The following is a 22,003-nucleotide window of genomic DNA, read 5'->3' on the forward strand; positions in this document are numbered from 1 at the left end:
AAATGTTGAGAAATCCGCATTATTCATTGGCATTCCTTCGCTTTTATTTGCGTTAATCTTGTACCCCAACATTTCTCCATATACCTTCAATTTCCTATGTAATTCTTTTATTGATATTTCTGGTTCTACTAAGTATATTATAATGTCATCTGCAAATAGACTGATTTTATATTCCTTGCCTTTTATTTTTATCCCTTTTATTTTATTTTCTGTTCTTATCAGTTCTGCCAGTGGTTCTATGGCTAATGCGAACAATAAAGGAGATAGTGGGCATCCCTGCCTTGTTGATCTGCTTAAGTTAAATTGTTTTGGTATATATCCATTTACTGTCACTTTCGCCAATGGTCCCTTATATAATGCTTTAATCCAATTAATATATTTCTCTGGTAAGCTGAATTTTTGTAGTACTTTGAATAAATAATTCCATTCTACTCTGTCAAAGGCCTTCTCTGCGTCTAAAGCAACTGCTACTGTTGGAGTTTTATTTCCTTCTACTGCATGAATTAAGTTAATAAATTTACAGATATTGTCTGTTGTTCGTCTTTTTTTAATAAATCCAGTTTGGTCTAGATTTACTATTTTTGGTACATAGTCAGCTAATCTGTTTGCTAATAGTTTAGCTATTATCTTGTAATCTGTGTTAAGAAAAGATTATTGGTCTATATGACGCTGGTGTAAGTGGATCTTTCCCTGTCTTTGGTATTACTGTAATTATTGACCCCTCCATAAATCTTCGTCCGCGAAGACAAGCCAAAGAATTATTGCTGTTTTACCTGACTCTGGTAAGCTTTGTGTTTTATCAATCTGGTTGATTACTTCCAGAAGGGGAGGAATTAATAAATCTTTAAATGTTTTATAGAATTCTATTGGGAATCCATCCTCTCCTGGTGTTTTATTGTTCGATAGTTTTTTTAATTATCTCCTGTATTTCTTCTATTTCAAATGGTTTTGTTAATTTATTTTGTCCCTCTGTTTGTAATTTCGGTCATTCAATTTTAGTTAAAAATTCATCTATTTTATCTTCTTTCCCTTCATTTTCAGTTTGATATAGTTGTTCATAGAATTCTCTAAAGTTTTCATTAATCTCTGTTGGATTATCTGTGATTTGCTTGTCTTTTTTCCTTGATGCCAATACCATTCTCTTAGTTTGTTCTGTCTTAAGCTGCCAGGCTAGAATTTTGTGCGTTTTTTTCTCTTAGTTCATAATATTTCTGTTTTGTCTTCATTATGTTTGCAGTGTTTCATATTTTATTTTTTTATCTGCCAATTCTCTTCTTTTAGTTGTGTCTTCCTTCATTGCTAATTCTTTTTCTATATTTGCTATTTCCCTTTCCAACTGTTCTGTTTCCTGGTTGTAGTCCTTCTTCATCTTGGTTACATAACTTATTATTTGCCCTCTGATGAATGCTTTCATTGCATCCCATAGTATAAACTTATCTTTCACTGATTCCGTATTTATTTCAAAGTACATTTTAATTTGTCATTCAATGAATTCTCTAAAATCCTGCCTTTTAAGTAGCATGGAGTTTAATCTCCATCTATACATTCTTGGTGGGATGTCCTCTAACTCGATTGTCAATAACAGGGGTGAGTGGTCTGATAATAGTCTAGCTTTATATTCCGTTTTCCTAACTCTCTCTTGCATGTGAGCTGATAACAGGAATAGGTCTATTCTTGAATATGTTTTATGTCTGCCCGAATAATATGAATATTCCTTTTCCTTTGGGTGTTGTTTCCTCCACATATCCAAAAGTTGCATTTCTTGCATTGATTTAATTATAAATTTGGTTACTTTGTTCTTTCTATTAATTTTTTTCCAGTTTTATCCATGTTTGAATCCAAATTAAGATTGAAATCCCCTCCTATTAGTATGTTCCCTTGCGTATATGCTATCTTCAAAAAGATATCTTGCATAAATTTTTGATCTTCTTCATTAGGTGAATATACATTGAGTAAATTCCAAAACTCTGAATATATCTGACATTTTATCATTACATATCTCCCTGCTGGATCTATTATTTCCTCTTCTATTTTGATTGGTACATTTTTACTGATTAATATAGCTATTCCTCTAGCTTTTGAATTATATGATGCTGCTGTTACTATCCAATCTCTCTTTAATTTACTGTCCTATCCAATCTCTCTTTAATTTCTTGTGTTCCACTTCGGTTAAGTGTGTCTCTTGTATGAATGCTATATCAATTTTTTCTTTTTTCAATAAATTTAAACAGTTTCTTCCTTTTGATTTGGTTATGTATTCCATTAATATTTAAAGTCATATGATTCAACATAGCCATCTTATACTTTGTTTATCTTTCCTTTCCGTTTCCTCATCATCACCTTTCCTTCTTATCCTTTCTGTTTTCTTTTTTTAAGCACATTATAAGACAACATTTCTAAAACATAAAATATTTCCATTACTCTCCTATCTAAAAATCCTTTAACCCCATTATCCCCTCCACTTCCTGAGTTGCCCTTTGTCCCTTGTTGGACAACCACATCTCCCCTCTCCATTTGGATTTGCGAAATCACTCGCAAACGTCAACTGATTTCGCAGTGACCGTAGTTCTTATTTTTTTTAAAATATACATACACACATGTACACACATATATACATACACACACACATATACACACACATACATATAGTTCGTGGTCATTTTTGCTCTCGTTACATGTCTTCTGTTTTGTAGTTGTTCTGCAAATTTTCGTGCTTCGTCCGGAACCGAGAATAGTCTGTTTTGCTGCCCTGGAATAACTATTTTAAGTACCGCTGGGTACTTTAGCATAAATTTATATCCTTTTTTCCATCGGATCGCTTTTGCTGTATTAAACTACTTCCTCTTCTTCAGGAGTTCAAAACTTATATCTGGATATAAAAAAAAATGTTGACCTTTGTATTCCAGTGGCTTTTTGTCTTCTCTTATTTTCTTCATTGCTTTCTCCAATATATTTTCTCTTGTTGTATATCTTAGAAATTTTACTAGAATGGATCTTGGTTTTTGTTGTGGTTGTGGTTTAGGGGCTAATGTTCTATGTGCCCTTTCTATTTCCATTTCTTCCTGTAATTCTGATCTTCCTAGGACCCAGGGGATCCAATCTTTTATCAATTCTCTCATATTCTTGCCTTCTTCATCTTCCTTAAGGCCCACTATCTTTATATTATTTCTTCTATTATAATTTTCCATTATATCTATCTTCTGAGCTAACAGCTCTTGTGTCTCTTTAACTTTTTTATTAGATTCTTCTCATTTCTTTTTTAAGTCCTCTACTTCCATTTCTATGGCTGTTTCTCGTTCTTCCACCTTGTCCACTCTTTTTCCTATATCTGACATGACCATCTCTAATCTATTCATTTTTTCTTCTGTACTTTTTATTCTTCTTTTTATTTCACTAAATTCTCGTGATTGCCATTCTTTTATTGATTCCATATATTCTTTGAAAAAAATATATCCATGTACTTGCCCTTCCCTTCTTCTTCCATTTCTCTGTGTTCTTCCTCTTCTTCTTCCTCTGGGTTGGCCATCGTTGTTTCTTTGATTTCTTTTTACTCTCTTCTTTCTTGTTCTCGTTGTTTTCTATGTTCTCCTCTTGCTGCTGTGTTGTGGCTGTCAATTTCAGCTGTGGAGATCGACTCCTCAGCTGGTCCCCCCTCCCATTTTTTTTTGCATGCGCGGTTGCGCACTTTTACTTGGCTCCGCGAGCCATTTTTGTAGTCCCGAGCTCGGGGCTTCAACTGACCTGAGGGAGCGGGCTTCTCTCTCCACATCGGGCCTCCTCAGACAGGTAAGGCCTTCACCTTCTTCTTCCGACGTCTTTTCTTCTTCTCTTCTTCCCATTGCTTTCGACTTTTCTTTCTTCGCTGCCATTTTCTTCCCACCTTTATTTTCACTTTATTTTAATTTTTGTGTTTGTGCCTTTGTGTTTTCTCTGTTTTTTTTAAACTTTTCCGAAGAGGGCTAGAGTTCCCCGACCGGCCACTACTCCATCACGTGACTCCACCAGGAACATGACTGTCTTATGTTGAAATGATTCTAACAGTGGGAGAATCTCAAGAGGGGGTTAAAGAAGTCAATATTAATGCCACCTGGTTGGAGAGTGCTTAGGTGTGGTTCCCCCAATTTACTGGTGGCTTGGGCTCGGCTGCACATGTCAGCGCAGGAGTGGAGAGCTGACTTGAAGTGGTAGGCCCCTGGGAGATCCCACCTTTGCAGTGGACAGGGCGAAAGTGCTCAGTGGAGCGGTCTCCCAGTCTGCGCCACAACAGGAGCCCCGGATGCAGTCGAAAGCCCCTGCAGATTCACAAGTGAAGCTTGGCTTACCTTAGAAGGACTGCCTGGGGCCCCAAATGGTGGTGAGGGAGGAGGGGCGGGCGCAAGGGGGGCACTTCCTGCGGCCGCAGGGGAAGGTGCCGGGAGGGAGTGGATGCGATTGGTGGGTAGGGATGAGTGGACAAGGGAGTCACAGGGGAAGTGGTACCTACAGAATGTTGAGATGGGAGGAGGGATCGTGTTGCAGTTGATGAAAATATTCTCTGGTTTCTCCATCCATATAACCATATAACCATACAACCATTTACAGCACAGAACAGGCCAGTTTGGCCAAGCCTACGTCTCCCTTATCCCAGACTCCCCCTTCATCCTCCAGTCATACCCACCCCCTCCCCAAGCCCAACTTCCTTCCAGTTCCAACATTTTCCCCTTCTCCACCCTTTACCCGGTTAAGAAGCCTCTCCCTGGCCTCCAAACTCCAAGCATCTGTGGAGAAATCCCTCAATGCAATTGAACAGTTACCTTTGGAGCTGCAGAATATTTCCGGCAATCCCCATTTTCTTTTGCTTGCAATGCACAGTATATTAGGGAATTCCATACAGGATGCAGTTTGGGGACCATCCTCCTGGAAATGTTATCTTAAGAACATAGAAAAAGCAGTATCTTGGGGAGGGGGTGGGGGGAAAGAAACTTTTATTTTTCTATTGCAGTCAGAGTAGATGTCAGTATGTAACGTAGGTTAAGTCAGAGCAGATTAAATCCCTGCAGATTTGATGTCGTCCATAGCGTGCCAACCGAGTAAAGTTGCCCTGGAATGGTCGGTGCTAAAGGAGGGAGCTGGGTGGCTGAAATGCCAACAAGGGTCACCTCGTCACCTCCTGGCTCAGGCTCGTCACACCCTCATCTCCACGACCTTTCCGAACTTGAGCTTTTGTGGGCTTTTCTGCTTGGCCTTTGAGAGTTCCTTGGCCCTTCTGCTGAAATGGTACAACTCCACTGTGTGCCTGATCAGAAAGAAAAGCCAGTAGGTCTGAGCGATTATACGCAAGACCATTCCGCTGCATTCCAAGGCATAGATGGTTTTCAGTAAATCAGTGTATTCAGGGATAGAAAAAATAAAGAGGAAAATGTGTCCAAACTCGTACAAGAAGATCCATATGATGTAGCCTCCAACCCCCCAGAAAATCTTCTTCCAGACGGAGAGGAACAGGACGCAGACTGCAATGATGCCAGCAACAAGAAGGGTTATTGATGCGATGCAGTGCACATGAAATTGGTGAGGTGATTCATTGGCTTTAGTGTCTGATTCATTTAAATTCACAATCAAGCTGTAATGATGGAGATTTCCTGATTCAAAGATAATTTGTAAGATTGAAGACACCAACATGAACAGTCCAGACACAATGGTCCCCTCTTTAGCACTCAATCCACAAATATTGCCGACCAATGCTCTTCTGCATCCGCTCCAAAAGTTGTGAATGTTCATAATTTTTCCTGGTGCTCTACAACCTTCTGAGAGTTCAGGGGCTTTCTTCTGAAGCCAGGTGAAATGGGACGCAGGGCAAAATAGGTCACTGCAACAGATTACACACAAGTGTCACGTTTATTGCCATCCGACTGTTCAAGCACAACCCAACGAAACAGAGTTCTCCGGTCCTCGGTGTAAAACACACAGACACACAACCAGACATAACACACACCTACAGACAGATAATATGTATCATATCTCTGGTCCTCAGTGTAAAAAACGCAAACACACAACCAGACATAACACACACCTACAGACAGGTAATATGTATCATACCTCTGGTCCTCGGTGTAAAAAATGCAAACACAAAACCAGACATAACACACACCTACAGACGGATAATATGTATCATATCTCTGGTCCTCGGTGTAAAACACATAGACACACAACCAGGCATAACGCACACCTACAGACAGATAATATGTATAATGTAATGGGGGCACTGAGCATCCTCATTCACTCACCAAGTGAGGGGGGCACTCCTCACATGCCTATTCGCTCTCCCGTCACACCTGTTTCTGGGACTCTCTCCTCACACGGTGTGCTTGTTCATTTCTGACACAAGCCCTGTCATTTCCTGCAGCCTTCAAATCCATTCTCCCCACCACCGCACCCCAGGGTTCAGCCAAAGAGGAACCAGTCAAAATTAACCCAAACTCTTTAACCCTTTCCAAAAGGCACCACGATAAAGTAATTTTAAAACAGATTAGAATAAAATAATTTGATGGCTGTTCCCCATGGTCGCGGAGTCCACGACAAGAGGGCACAGCTTCAGGATAAAAGGGTGTCAATTTAAAACAAAGGTGTGGAGAAATTTCTCTACCCAGGGGCTCGTGAGTCTGTGGAACTTGTTGCCACGGGCGGCTGTGGGAACCAGGTCATTGGGTGTATTTAAGGCAGAAATTGACAGTTATTTGATTAATCGGGGCATCAGGGGTTACAGGGAAGAGGCCGGGGAGTGGGGCTGAGTGGGAAGATGGATCAGCTCATATTAGACTCGATGGGCCTACTTCTTAGAATTAGTTTTCAGATTTATTGTCAGAATGCGTGCATATCATCTTATACAACTCTGAGATTCCTTTTTCCTGTAGGCAAGGCAGAACTACCACTTATTGGTAGTGCAAAAAAAATGTACACAGCTTGTAAGCAAACAAAAGTACTGTAATCAGATAATGAATGTAAACAAACTGACTGCGCAATACAGAGAGAATAAAAAATCAATAAAGTGCACAAGTCCTTAAATGAGTCCCTGATTGAGTTTGTCATTGAGAAGTCTGATGGTGGAGGGGGAGGAGTTGTTCCTCAACCTGGGAGTGTGAGTCTTGAGGCCCCGAGACCTCTTTCCTGACAGCAGCAGTGAGAGCAGAGCGTGTGCTGGGCGGGTGTGGGATCCTTGATGATCGCTGCTGCCCTCCTATAGCAGTGTTCCCCCGTAGATGTTCTCAATGGTGGGGGGACGGTTTTGCCCATGAGGTCCTGGGCTGTGTCCGCTACCTTTAGCAGGGCTCTACGCTTGGGGGTATTGGTTCCCCTGTACCAGACCGTGTTGCAGCCGGTCAGCGCACTTTCCACCGCACAAGAAATTTGCCAAGGTTTCCAGTGTCACACCAAACCTCTGCAAACTCCTGTTCCAATATCTTGCAATCTTGAAAAATACAGAAATGCTGCAGGATCTCAGCAGTGTCCATAGGAGGCAAAGATATATAGAATACATTATAGAACATGGAACATTACAGCACAGGACAGGGCCTTCAGCCATTCATACCTTCCAAAAATAACTCGAACCTCCCTACCCTGTAACCCTCTATTTTTCTTTCGTCCATGCGTCTTGTCTAAGAGTTTCTTGAATGCCCCCTAATGTTCCAGCCTCCACCACCACAAGGCATTCCAGGCCCCCACAACATCTTACCCCTCACATCCTCCTTAAACCTCCCTACTTTCACTTTATACAGATATCCTCTGGGGTTTGCTACTCCCACCCTGGATAAAAGGCACTGTCCATGCTTCTCATAATCTTGTAGACACTCATTAAGTCTCCTATCATCGCTCAAAAGCCCCCAGCTCTGCCAACCCTGCCTCATAGACACGCTCTCCAATCCAGGCAACATCCTGATGAGTTTCCTCTGCACCCACTCCACAGCTTCCACATCCTTGCCAAACTGAAGACAATATTCTAAGTGTGGCCTCGCCAGAGCTGAAAATTCACCCTCATGACTCCTGAACTTAATCCCCTGACCAATGAAGCCCAGCATCCCATAGGACTTCTTAACTGTCCTTAATCGGTGCGGTATCCCAGAGAGATCTATGGATTTTGCCCTTCTGTTCTTCCTCACTGTTAAGTATCCTACCTGATGCACCATCAATAATCACAAAAGTTGGGAAAAGATCAGACTTTTATTAACTAAAGACTGGAACAACTGTTTACCTCATTGACTGATCAAAGCAAAGAGAAAGGGACAGCATGCAAGGGGTTATGGGTAGAATCGGTCTCGGGAGATGTGTCCACCTGGCAGCACCCAATCACGGCCCAACAGTGGTTTACCACACTACTGTTAACCCCGTACTCTGCCTTCAAGTTTGACCTGCCAACATGCATTGCTTCACTCTTCCCCGGATTGAACTCCATCTGTCACCTCTCTGCCCAACTCTGCATCCTGCGGTAACCTATGACAACCCTCACACTATCCACAACTTCTCCAACCTTTGCATCATCCATAAACACTTCCATCCACTTCTCCGTCGAGATCGTTTGTAAAAATCGCAAAGAGAAGGGGGTCCCCGAGCAGACCCCTGTGGAACTCCACTAGTCACTGAGAGGAATTGCAGGGGGTGGGGGGGGGGAACCGTCAGACACCTCATGCCTTGAAGAAGGGGGCGGCATAGCGATTAGCAGCACCAGCGAACGGGATGAGGATGCAAATCCCGCACTCTCTGTAAGGAGTTCTCCCTGTGTCTGTATGGGCTCTGGTCTCCTCCCACCCTTCAAAGATGTACTGGCGGTGGAGTGGGGGGGGGTGGTGGGAGGTAAATTGGGTGTAATTGGGCAGCACGAGCTTCTGAGGCAGAAGGGCTTGTTACCCTGCTGTATGTAATTAAACATTTTAAAAATGTAAAGGCCTCAGGCCTGAAATATCTGTAATGTATTTTCACCTCCATGCCCTGCTCAGTTCCTCCAGCAACTGTATTTTCTCCGATAATTTACTGTTTATACCTTCCATTCTGGTTATTGGGTTGGAGAGCCAGAAGGTTGTGTTTTTTGAGTAGGCTTGTCTGTGTAGAACTGATGGAGACATTTAAAAAGACTCCAAGATACAGTTGCTCCACATAAAGAGGTCCATCAAGCCTGCTCTTGCTCCTGATAAAGCAATTCTCATATCTCAACCTTGCCCTTCATTGCTGGAGGGAGAAAATTGAGGAGCAGGGAGGTTCTGCTACAACTGAATACGGTCTTGGTGTGGTCACATCTGGAGTACTGTGTTCAGTTCCTTGAAGAAGGAAGTAACTGGCATTGGATTCAGATTTCAGGTGTATTGTCAGAGTCCATACATGACGTCACGTACTGTATAACCCTGAGATTCTTTTCCCTGCCAGTGAGGCAGAGGAGGTTCACCAGGTTGATTCCAGAGATGAGGGGTCAGCCCATGAGCCGCCTGGGACTGTACTCGCTGGAATTCAGAAGAATGAGAGGGGATCTTATAGGATTGTTTAAAATTATGAAAAGCGTCGATAAGGTAGAGGTAGGTAAGCTGTTCCTATTGGTTGGGGAGACCAGAAACTGGGGGATATCACCTCAAGATCTAGGGGAGTAGAGATGAGGAGGAACGGCTTTTCCCAGAGGGTGGGGAATCTGTGGAATTCGCTGCTCATTGAAGGAGTAATGTATTTAAGACAAGGTTGGGTAGATTTTTACAGAGTAAGGGAATTAAGGGATATGAGGAAAAAGCAGGTTGATGGAGATGAGCCATGATCACTGAATGGCAGATCAGGCTTGACAGGCCGGATGTTCTTCAAACATTATAGAACCATTGGAAATACAGCACAGATACAGGCCATTCGTCCATTCTAGTCCATGCTATGATTCTCCCTAGCCCCTATGATCTGCACCCCACCCATAGCCCTCCATACCTCTCCAAACCGTGTACTTGTCCAAATTCTTCTTAAAAATTAAAATTGAACCCACATTCACCATTTCAGCTGGCAGTTCATTCCACGTTCCCACCATAAAGTGAATGGCTTATAGTCTTTACCTCTGGATACACAATTCTAAAACTAACCTGGGTTTAAGATGAGAGGGGAGAGATTTAAGAGGGGACTGAGGGGCAACTCTTCCACTCAGAGGGAAGTCTGTATCTTGAATGAGGAGCCAGTGGAAATTGGAAAAGCGAGCAGAATTTTGACAATCAACAGACATTTCGGAATATTGGAAGAACTTTCAAAGGATATGAGCCAAATCCAGATCAATGGAACTGGCGTTGGGTGCCAACTTGGTTGGCATGGACAAGTTGGGCCTGATCAGTGCTGTATGATTCTCCAAGACCTCCAGGTAAATGAACAAACTGTACGCTCAGTATCTTTTTCAATGCTCAGGGTTTATGCCCACATCCCCCCCATCCCCAACACCCCCCCAAGAATCTCTAGCTCTGACCACCACTTTGTCCTTCCATCTCACTACATTACATCAATTACTTACTTCATCACCAATACCCAATCTAACCTCCCCTCCGAATGTTCCACAGCCTGTTTAATATTTGTCGCTCCCAAATATTCTCATTCCCAAAATTTCTACCACTAAACTCTCCCTACCTTGATTCCATTTTTCCCCTCACACTCTTCCCAACCTTAACATTCTCCCTTCCCTCCTGCCCTTAATATTCCCTCCCAAGCCCCTCTCGCGGAACTCCCAAACATTCCTCCATCCCACTTTCCCTGCCTTCACAATACACCCCTCACCCTCCCCCCCCCATCTATTCCCAACTCATGGTTCTTTTCCCACTCCAAGTCTTCCTTAAATCCCCATCCCAACATTCCCCATTCCATCCTCCAGTGCCCACATTTTTCCCCGTGATACGGAACCCTGGTAAATGCCTGCATTGCTCAACTGATCGGGAGGTGGCTGTGGAGAAACATTTTCGGCCAGCAACTCGAAATCAGGACACCTTCCTTGGTTTTTCTTTCCGCAGATAAGATTTAACATAGAGAAATGTACAGTTGTACATTTTGGCAGTGGAAACAAACAGGCAGAATACTATTTAGATGGGGTGAAAATTCAGACCTCGGATGTGTAAAGGGACCTGGGTGTCCTCGTGCAAGGAAACCTAAAAGTTATTGACCAGGTGAAATTGGTTGTGAAGAAAGCAAATGCTATGTTGGCCTTCATTTCAAGAGGAATAGCGTATAAGAGTAAAGAGGTGTTGATGAGGCTCTGTGGGGCACTGCTGAGACCTTATTTGGAGAACTGTGTGCAGTTTTGGGCTTAGAAAGGATGTGATGTTGTTGGAGAGAGTGCAGAGGAGATTTACTGGGATGATTCCCGGAATGCAAGGGCTAACATACGAGGAGCGTTTGGCAGCTCTTGGGTTGTATTCATTGGAGTAGAGGAGAATGAGAGGAGATCTCAGAGAGGCATTTCGTATTGAAAGGTTTAGATAGGGTGGATGTGGGTAAGATGTTTCCCTTTATGGGTGAATCGAGAACAAGGGGACATAGTCTGAAAATTAGAGGTTATCCATTTAAAACAGAGATTAGGAAGAACTTCTTTAGCCAGAGGGTCGTGGATCTGTGGAACTCACTGCCGCATACAGCAGTGGAGGCCAAATTATTGGGAGTATTTAAACAAGAAATAGAGAAGTATCTCATTAGTGAGGGTGTTGAGGGATGCGGGGAAAAGGCCAGAAATTGAAACTAGTGTAGAGCAGCTTAGTGTAGATTTACGGAACAGACTCGATGGGCCTAGTAGTCGCCTTCTGTTCTTGGGATCTTGTGAAATGCCGCCCAAGCTGGCAAAGATTCCCAGCCATCTCCATCTTGCTCTTGCCTGCGTATTGTGTTAATGAGACCTTTGCAGGGTGAAGTTTTGGGATCTGGGTGAAAGCATGGAGATGCTACAGGAAATCGACCATTTCAAGCCTGAAGGATTCATCTTAAAAACATAAGATAAGTGAATAACACAAGATAAAACTTTTATTTTTTTTCCATTGTCACCAGAGTTGAGGACACCAAGATTTCACATGGGTAACAGGAATCCCAGTAAAACAGCACTGTCTCAATTTCTGTACAAGTGACAAGCTTCCCTGCAGTGTATCAACTGAACGATGCTGTTATCAGTGTCTGTGGGGCAGTCACCCATAAAAATTCCAAGCAGGTTGGAAGAAATGCAAAGGGAGCTTTGTCACCAATCCCCCACCTCCCCCCCCCCCCATCACACCCCCATCTCCATGACTGTCCCGAACTTGAGCTTTGGCGGGAGGATCCGCTTGAGTTTTGATGGGTCCTTGGCCATCCTGCTGACTTTGTACAGCTCGATCGTGTGCCTGATCAAGAAGATAAGCCAGTAGCATTGGATGATGCTTTCCATGGCCAAACCGGCCCAGTGCAGGATCTTCATGGCTCTTAGATAGTGATAGTGAATGTGCCCTTCAAAGATGAGGAGGAAAAGTTGTCCAAACTCATACAAGAAGATCCAAACGACATAGATTCCTACTCCCCAGAAAATCTCCCGCCAGACGGACAGGAACAGGCCAAAAACTGCAATGATGCCCACACCAATAAGGGTGATCATTAACGTGCAGTTGAAGTTGAACATTTGAAGGAATGCTTTCTTTTCATCCTCCAAAGCCGTGGCGTTTATCACCGTCACCAAATAGCGCAAGTTGCCTATTTCAAAGATCATGTGCATGATTGATGAAATCAACGTAAACAGTCCAGCAACAACGGTCCCTTCTTTGGCATTCAATCCGCAAATATTACCACCCAGCAGTTTTTTCATCGCGGACCAAAATTTCCCCTTGCTCATCATTTTGCTTTCCCGGTAAGCTTTGAAGTTTAGAGGGCTCTTCCAAATTCAAGTGGGACGGAGGCTGGCAAGTAGGTCACTGCAGCAGATTGTACAATTAAAGATGGGAATCACTCAGATCCGTTCCTCAACAGGGGGAAGTTTAATTCAAGCCATTGTGAAAGGCACCGCCACCCGACAAAAATCCCCCATCATCTGGAATTCAAGGAACTGGGCAGCCTCAAGCAACAGGCAAAAAAAGGTTAAAAAATTAAAAGTGGAAGTTTAAAATTGGCACCTCTCCCTCATGACCCGCCCCCAGCGGTTGGTTCACCATTCGTGCAACATACAAGCTCAAGCACCAGCAAATTCACTTAATGATGAGTAACCTCTTGCAAACACATGGTAGCACTTGAACTTTCGTCAGCCCAAGGGCTGAAACCTTCTTTTACATGCAAAAAAGACATCGGAAAAGGTACACAAGACACAGCAGAAGTTATGCCCTTGCCAGATGGATTGTTTTCGTGCTTACAACTCGACTTTATCGAGTTACCACAGGTGCATTGTTATAAATATCATCTGGGATGTTGCTGGGTCTTCAGGAGTTGAGTTACAGGGAAAAGTTGAACAGGTTAGGACTTTATTCCTTGGAGCGAAGAAGAATGAGGGGAGATTTGATCGAGGTTTACAAGATTATAAAGGGTTTTCTTTGGCTTGGCTTCGCGGACGAAGATTTATGGAGGGGGTAAAAAGTCTACGTCAGCTGCAGGCTCGTTTGTGGCTGACCAGTCCGATGCGGGACAGGCAGACACGATTGCAGCGGTTGCAAGGGAAAATTGGTTGGTTGGGGTTGGGTGTTGGGTTTTTCCTCCTTTGCCTTTTGTCAGTGAGGTGGGCTCTGCGGTCTTCTTCAAAGGAGGCTGCTGCCCGCCAAACTGTGAGGCGCCAAGATGCACGGTTTGAGGCGTTATCAGCCCACTGGCGGTGGTCAATGTGGCAGGCACCAAGAGATTTCTTTAGGCAGTCCTTGTACCTTTTCTTTGGTGCACCTCTGTCACGGTGGCCAGTGGAGAGCTCGCCATATAATACGATCTTGGGAAGGCGATGGTCCTCCATTCTGGAGACGTGACCCATCCAGCGCAGCTGGATCTTCAGCAGCGTGGACTCGATGCTGTCGACCTCTGCCATCTCGAGTACCTCGACGTTAGGGGTGTGAGCGCTCCAATGGATGTTGAGGATGGAGCGGAGACAACGCTGGTGGAAGCGTTCTAGGAGTCGTAGGTGGTGCCGGTAGAGGACCCATGATTCGGAGCCGAACAGGAGTGTGGGTATGACAACGGCTCTGTATACGCTTATCTTTGTGAGGTTTTTCAGTTGGTTGTTTTTCTAGACTCTTTTGTGTAGTCTTCCAAAGGCGCTATTTGCCTTGGCGAGTCTGTTGTCTATCTCATTGTCGATCCTTGCATCTGATGAAATGGTGCAGCCGAGATAGGTAAACTGGTTGACCGTTTTGAGTTTTGTGTGCCCGATGGAGATGTGGGGGGGCTGGTAGTCATGGTGGGGAGCTGGCTGATGGAGGACCTCAGTTTTCTTCAGGCTGACTTCCAGGCCAAACATTTTGGCAGTTTCCGCAAAGCAGGACGTCAAGCGCTGAAGAGCTGGCTCTGAATGGGCAACTAAAGCGGCATCATCTCCAGAATGGAGGACCATCGCCTTCCCAAGATCATATTATATGGCGAGCTCTCCACTGGCCACCGTGACAGAGGTGCACCAAAGAAAAGGTACAAGGACTGCCTAAAGAAATCTCTTGGTGCCTGCCACATTGACCACCGCCAGTGGGCTGATAACGCCTCAAACCGTGCATCTTGGCGCCTCACAGTTTGGCGGGCAGCAGCCTCCTTTGAAGAAGACCGCAGAGCCCACCTCACTGACAAAAGGCAAAGGAGGAAAAACCCAACACCCAACCCCAACCAACCAATTTTCCCTTGCAACCGCTGCAATCGTGTCTGCCTGTCCCGCATCGGACTGGTCAGCCACAAACGAGCCTGCAGCTGACGTGGACTTTTTACCCCCTCCATAAATCTTCGTCCAGAGTAAATGCGAGTCAGCTCTTTCCACTTAGATCGGGAGAGATAAATATGAGAGGATGTGGCTTTAGGGTGAAAGGGGGAACTTCCTCACTCAGCTGCCATCTGACATGGTAAATGCGGGTTTACTCTTAAGTTTTAAAAATAAATTGGATAGACACATGGATGGGAGAGATCTGGAGGGTGTAGGTCAGTGGGACAAGCAGAATAATGTTTCGGCACAGACGAGAAGAGCAGAATGGCCCGCTTTTCTGGTAACAGGCCATTTCGGCCCACGAGTCTGTGCCACCCAATTACACCCAATCAACCTATACCCCTGGTATCTTTCAAACGATGGGAGGAAACTAGTGGATCTGGGAAAACAAACTCTTTAGAGGCAGCGTGGGATTCAAACCCTGACCCAGATCGCTGGCGCCATAAGGGTGTTGCTCTAACTGCTGCGCTAACTGTGCTCCCCATTTACATAGGCTTAAATAGGAACTGAATATTAATGGATTTTATATATGTAATATGTGCATGCTAAGAGACTGATTGATTCTAATTGTTAGACTTGGTCACATATTCCCATCCATGCCAGGGGTGGGGTACCCTTGAGACTGATTCCCTACACCAGGGGTTCTCAACCTTTTTCTTTCCACTAACATCCCGCTTTAAGTCACCCTGAGGCCATTGGTGCTCTGTGATTAGTAAGGGATTGCGTAAGGTGGGGGTGAGAATCACTGCTCAATTGGTACTGAACTATTTTGATTGAGAAAAATTGTCGTTGGCCCATTTCCTTTGGAGCCCTGAAATGGTGCACATAACGAGTCAATGAGGGACGATTAAAACAGTGGTTTTTAAACGTTTTCTTTCCACCCACGCCCCACCTTAACCAATCCCTTACTGATCACAGAGCACCGATGGCAAGGGATTACTTAAAGTGGGATGTGAGTGGGAAGAAAAAGGTTGAGAACCCTGGTGTAGGGAATCAGTCTCAACACCTTAAATTGAGCGATAGGTACCAGAAGTAAAACAAATGCTTGTGGACACGACATTGGAGAAGCTCAGCAGCTCTGTGTCCTTTATGGAGCAAAGATAAAGATACGTCACCAAAGTTTAGGGCTTGAGCCCTTCATCAAGGTATGGAAAAATGTCGGCAGGCCCTGAACAAAATGGTGGGGGGGAGGGGGGCAGGGGGGCAGGGGGAGGAGCACGGTCCTAAAGGCAGGAGGTAATAGATGGATAAGGGAGGGGGGACACAGCAGCAAACAGAGGGTGGGGGGACGGCTCGGTGAATGGAGAGAGAACGAGGTGGAGATCTAAGGGAAAGAAAAAAGGGGGAAAGGGAGAGTGGAGAGTAGGGTTAGCAGAAAGCAGAGGAGTCGCCGCTAATTCCATCCATTTGGAGCTACCCCTAAGTTTCCGTCTGGGCACTCTCCAGCCTTCAGGCCTGAAGGATCAGCCTGCTGGACCCGCACAATAAAATGAGGGATCTCCGCACAGAGGAGCAGGTGTTTTAGCTCTTGTTCTCCATGTATGGTATGGCAAAGGGCTCTATAGAACTTGTATGCCTTGCCTCAGTGCTGCAACGGTCGGCCGATGACACACAGAACATAACAGCACAGTGGAGGCCTTACGCCCTCAATGTTGTGCTGACCTATATATTCCTACCAATAAAACCATTCCTGCCCCGTAACCCTCCATTTTTATTTCATCCATGTCTAAGAGTTTCTTAAATGCCCCGATTGTTCTAGCCTCCACCACCAACCCCGGCAAGGCATTCAAGGCCCTCACAGCTCTCCATGTAAAATGTTATCCCTGATGTCTCCCCTAAACTCTTCTTCTGTCCCCTGGTGTTTGCTACTCCTGCCCTGGGAAACAGGCACTGCTGTCCACCCTCTGAGAATCTTGTAGACCTCTCTCATCCTTCTTCACTCCAAAAAGTCCCAGCTCTGCCAACCTTGCCCCATAAGTCTTGTTTCCCAATCCAGGCAGCATCTCCTCTGCCCCCTCTCCATAGCTTCCCCATCCTTCCTATAATGAGGTGAACACAATACTCTAGGTGTGGTCTCACCAGAGGATTGTCGAGTTGCAACATTATCTCTCGACTCTCGACCTTAATCCACTTATTAATGAAACCCAGTTTCCCATAGGCCTTTTTAAATGATCCTCTCAGCTCTGCACGGGCAACCTTGAGAAATGTATGGATTTGGACCCCAAGGTCTCCCTGTTTCTTCCATGCTGTTAACCCTTCTGATTTGACTGTCTGACATGACATGTTTGGCATAGCTGACAGGCTCCGAGCAGCGGAGGACGCCAAGATGCAGCTTTTGACCAAAACGGTCGCCATCCGGGCAGTGGCGATGGAGAACCGACTGGCGTTGGACTTTGTGCTCGCTGACTGAGGAGGTATGTGTGCGATCGGGAGCCAGGAATGCTGCACTTCTATCCCCGATAGCTCAGAAAAAATTACCAACTTGGCAGACCACATACACCAGCATTAAGGAAAACAGAGGCCAACATGCACAATTACCTGACAGACCCAATAGGTCAATGGTTTGGAACCCAATAGTCAAAGAAAAGGTTTATGATTATGCTTACAGTAATTTTTGTGCTTTTATATTCTTATTAAAATTATGAAAGACATAGTAATAAATTGCTCCCATGGATGGGGGAGACCAGAACTAGGGGACATGGCCTCAAGATTCAGGGAAGTAGATTTAGGATGGAGATGAGGAGGAACTGCTTTACCCAGAGGGTGGGGAATCTGTGGAATTCGCTGCCCATTGAAGACAAGGTTGGATAGGTTTTTACCTCTTAACCATAACCATTTACAATGTGGAAACAGGCCATTCGAGTCCGCGCCTGCTCACTTGAAAAACTCCACTAGCTCCCCCCTTCCACTCTACGCCCATAACCCTCCAACCCCCTCACATCCAACCTTCTCTTAAATGACAGAAGGGACCCTGCCGCAAATATCTCCTCTGGAAGATCATTCCATTCTGCCACTACTCTCTGAGTAAAGAAGCATCCTCTAACATTTCTTCTAAAGTTTTGCCCCCTTACCCTTAAACTTATTCCCTCTTGTTCCAACCTCCCCGTCCTCAGGGGAAAGAGTCTATTTACGTCTAGTCTATCTATTCCCTTCATAATTTTAAATACCTCTATCAAGTCCCCTCTCAGCCGTTTACGTTCCAATGTATAAAGTCCCAGTCTCCTTAATCTTTCTCCATACTCTAGATGCTGTAAGCCAGGTAACATCCTTGTAAATCTTCTCTGCACCCTCTCCACCTTATCTATATCCTTTCTATAATTGGAGACCAGAACTAAACACAATACTCCAAACCTGGCCTCACCAATGCCTTAAACAGCTGCAGCATCACTTCCCACCTCCTATACTCTATACTATAATTTATGAAGGCCAGCATAACCATACTGTCTACATGGGAATCCACCTTCAATGAACTCTGTACCATAACCCCCCAGATCCCTCTGTTCCTCTGCACACCTCAATGCCCTCCAACCAAGTAGGGAAATGAAGGGACATGGGGAAAAGGTAAGTCGGTGGAGATGAGCCACAATCATCGAATGGCGGAGCAGGTTCAACGGGCCAGATTTCCGACTCCTCATCCTGTTTCTTATCTTATTATTTTGCTTCTTGTCTGCTTTCGTAAACTCGTTTTTTTAACCATCTTACCAATGTATGCCTGTGAGCTATCATTAAATGACGAGATGATGAAATATAAAGAGTTGGTTACAAGTTAACGCCAAGGACGATGTTCCTCTTTGGAGTAAAAACAGGATGTGCTGTAAGATTAAAAACACAATGCTGGAGAAACACAGCAGGTCAAACAGAGTACTTTATGTAGCAAAGATAGCTAACATTTCGGCCTTGAGCCCTTCTTCAAGGAATGGACAATGTGTAAGCAGGCGCCTGAACAAAATGGTGAAGGGCAGGTGTAGGGGGGTGCAGAGGGTACATTGTACCTGGGAGCAAAAGGGGATGTGGGACTCCTGGGGAAAATTCAGGCAAACCTGGGGAGACGGAGACCTGAATGATTCAGGTCTCCCCGCTCTGACCCATCTCGCCTTCCCTCTTTCCCCCCACAGCAGCAAGCCCGCTTCCTGGATCCCGGCCCAAACCAGCAGGCGTACGCGTGGTGGGCCTGGAGTGTTAGCCCAGCTAGTGCGCAGGCGCCGACTTCTGGCGCAAATGACCACAGCGTTTCAGCCATCAGTTCGCCGCTGATTAGAGTCGTGCTGTCGGAAGGGAGAAGGATGTCGGCTCGGCTACTCTCTGTTCTCCCTCCCTTCTGTTCTCCTTGTCTGCTTTCCTCCAGCTCTCTGCCCCCACTTCCCTCTCCATTCACAGAGCCGCCCCCCCCTCCCCCCCGCCATACACAGCTGTGCCTTCCATCGCTTATCGACCTATTGCCTCCTGCCTGTGGGACCTACCCCTCCCCCGACTACCATTTTGTTCGGGTACCTGCCGAAATTTTGTCCATACCTTGATGAAGGGCTCAAGCCCGAAACATTGGTTATGCATCCTTATCTTTGCTCTATAAAGGACACAGTTTAACCCGCTGAGTTTTGCCAGCATTGTCTTCTTACTTCAACCACGGTGTCTGCAGACTTTCGTGATTTTTCCACGCTCTGTAAGGTGTTCTAATCTCACGTAAGGTACCAACCGTAAAACAACGCAAGATCAAAGTTAATGGTTCCAGAGGCTGGTGCCTGATTCTGGCTGCAGTCCGTAAAAGGAGATAAGAATGGGAACAAGCTTGACCACTTGGTTTAAACGAACAAATATAAAAGAGCAGAGAAGACACCTACCAGCTGTATATAAGTATAAGAGTCTGGCAGGTTGGCAGACTCGCTTACTTCAGGACTGGCAGCGCACCCGTTGTTTTCAAGCTTTCCAAAATAAATCAAGTGGTTCTCTTACAAACGTTGTGGCCCTGAAATTTGTTCTAGGGTTACAAGGCATTAAACTTTAAAACTGTCCCAGTTTTCCGCCCCTCCTTGCTCTCCAATAATTCCATAGAAGCAGAGAACATTACAGCACAGAAACAGGCCCTTCACCCCTTCTAGTCTGTGCCGAGCTGTTTTTCTGCCGAGTCCCACTGATCTGCACACGTCCATACAATCCATACCCCTCGCATCCATGTACCTGTCCAAATTTTTCTTAATTTTTCAAAACTGAGCCCGCATTCACCACTTCAGCTCGTTCCACACCCCCACTCCCACTCTAATATTCACCCTACACTTTTCCCCTTTCACCTTTAACCCATGCCCTTTGGTTTGTATCTCCTTAGTGGAAAAAGCCGACCTACGTTTACTCTGTCTATATCCCTCATAATTTTAAATATCAAATCTTCCCTCATTCTTCTAAACTTCCAGGAATAAAACCATAATCTGTTTATGCTTTCCCTGTAAATCAGCTCCTGAAGTCCTCCCTCTCTCCTCCTTCCTCCCTCCCTCCCTCCTCCCTCCCTCCTCCCTCCCTCCCTCCTCCCTCCATCCTCCTCACATGGCTTCCCTTCACATCCCTGCTTCCCACACTGCACCTCACCCAGCCACCTCCCACGTCGCCATGGAGACCAACCACCTTCCGCCTCACAATGGAGATCGGCTGCCTGCCATGTCACCATGGAGACCGGGCACCTCCCACGTCACAATGGAGACCAGCCATCTCCCATGTCACCATGGAGGCTGAGCACCCCGCCACAACCCCCCTGCTCTGTGACACACCGTTTAAATCTGCCATGTGCATCACCATGGAGACCAAGCCCAGGCCACCCCCCTGCCTCCCCTTGAAATTGCAAAGAAGCCCAACCATCGTCTCATGGGTCCAACCGTCATCTCGTGGGACCAACCATCATCTCGTGGAACCAACCGTCATCTTGAGGGACCAACCATCATCTCGTGGGACCAACTGCCATCTCGTGGGACCAATCGTCATCTCGTGGGAGCAATCACCATCTTGTGGAACCAATCACCATCTCGTGGGATCAACCACCATCTCGTGGGACCAACCACCATTTCGTGGGTCCAATTGCTGTCTCATGGGACCAACCGACATCTCCTAGGCAACGCGCTGCCGAGCCCTGAGGCTGCCAAACGCAGAGAGTAAATGGGAAAAGTTTAGCGCCAAGGGACTAAACTCTTTTGGGACTTAAATCCTCATTATTTTTACAATTAAGACATTTTGGTTCTGTTCCTTCCAAACTAATTGTGAAGATTAAAAAAAACACCCCCAAATCTTTGTAACCGGAGTAAATATCAGTGCTCAAAAGCATTTTGTTTAAAACAGTCATTTTCAAACTTTTTCTTTCCACTCACATCCCATCTTAAGTAATCCCTTACAAATCACTGAGCATCTATGGCATTGTTTGTGTGAAAGGAGATGGGGAAGGTAGAGACAGAGCTAGGGGAAGGCGATGGGGGAAGAGGTGAGGTGGGGGGTGTTAGTTTTAACGAAAGCCAGAGAAGTCGATGTTAATGCCATGAGATGAGGTGTTGTTCCTCCAATTTGTGGGTGGTCTCAGTCTGGCCACGCACGAGACCAGGGACAGACATGTCTGCAAGGAAATGGGGTGGGGAATTGAAATGGGTGGCCACTGGGACATCCCTGTTTTTGCAGAGCCGAGGTGCTCAACGGAGCGATCTCCCGGTCTGTGCCCAGTCTCTCCGATGTAGAGGAGACCACGACGAGAGCATCGGATGCAATGGATGGTCCTGGTTCTGATCTTCCTGTATCTCTTCCCTGACGGGAGCAACTGAAAGACGCTGCGTGCAGGTTGGAAGGGGGTCCTCGGCGATTTTGCACACCTTCTTCCCTCCTCCTGGTGGATCACGTCCATGGGGAGAAGGGAGACTCCAGTAGTCCTCTCTGCCGCTCTTATGGTCCTGTGGATTGACCTCCGACCCAGAATCACCAGATTGAGAAACAGCTTCTTCCCATGGGTAGTGAGAATACTAAATGACTGAATGAACTGCTCATACAAACCCTCCGAGATTTCACTTTATTAAACAATATTTATTTATTTTAATATATGGATGCATTTACTGCATATGTATCGTTTGGGCATGTGTGGTGTGTCAGGGAGGGGTAGCACCTTTGGTGGGGGAACATGTCACGTCCTTT

At 45.4% G+C, this 22,003-nt stretch overlaps 1 protein-coding gene across 9 annotated transcripts in view; it reads right to left on the reverse strand.

Annotated features, from left to right (window-relative positions):
- The window catches only part of LOC138754934 (transmembrane protein 217-like), a 42,054-nt gene extending 21,048 nt beyond the window's left edge, over positions 1-21,006 (reverse strand). The window contains exons 1-3 of one of the 9 annotated variants that reach the window (XM_069919966.1): positions 20,429-21,006; positions 19,690-19,814; positions 12,218-12,890 (exon numbers count right to left, since the gene is read on the reverse strand). In XM_069919966.1, coding sequence (XP_069776067.1) covers positions 12,218-12,814 — 597 coding nt within the window. In that variant the 5' untranslated portion in view covers positions 12,815-12,890; positions 19,690-19,814; positions 20,429-21,006. The other 8 variants (XM_069919964.1, XM_069919965.1, XM_069919963.1 and 5 more) reach the window with 8 other exon arrangements.
- Positions 21,007-22,003: the final 997 nt, after the last annotated feature.

Source organism: Narcine bancroftii, chromosome 2, assembly GCF_036971445.1.
Source record: "Narcine bancroftii isolate sNarBan1 chromosome 2, sNarBan1.hap1, whole genome shotgun sequence".
Taxonomy (NCBI): Eukaryota; Metazoa; Chordata; class Chondrichthyes; order Torpediniformes; family Narcinidae; genus Narcine; species Narcine bancroftii.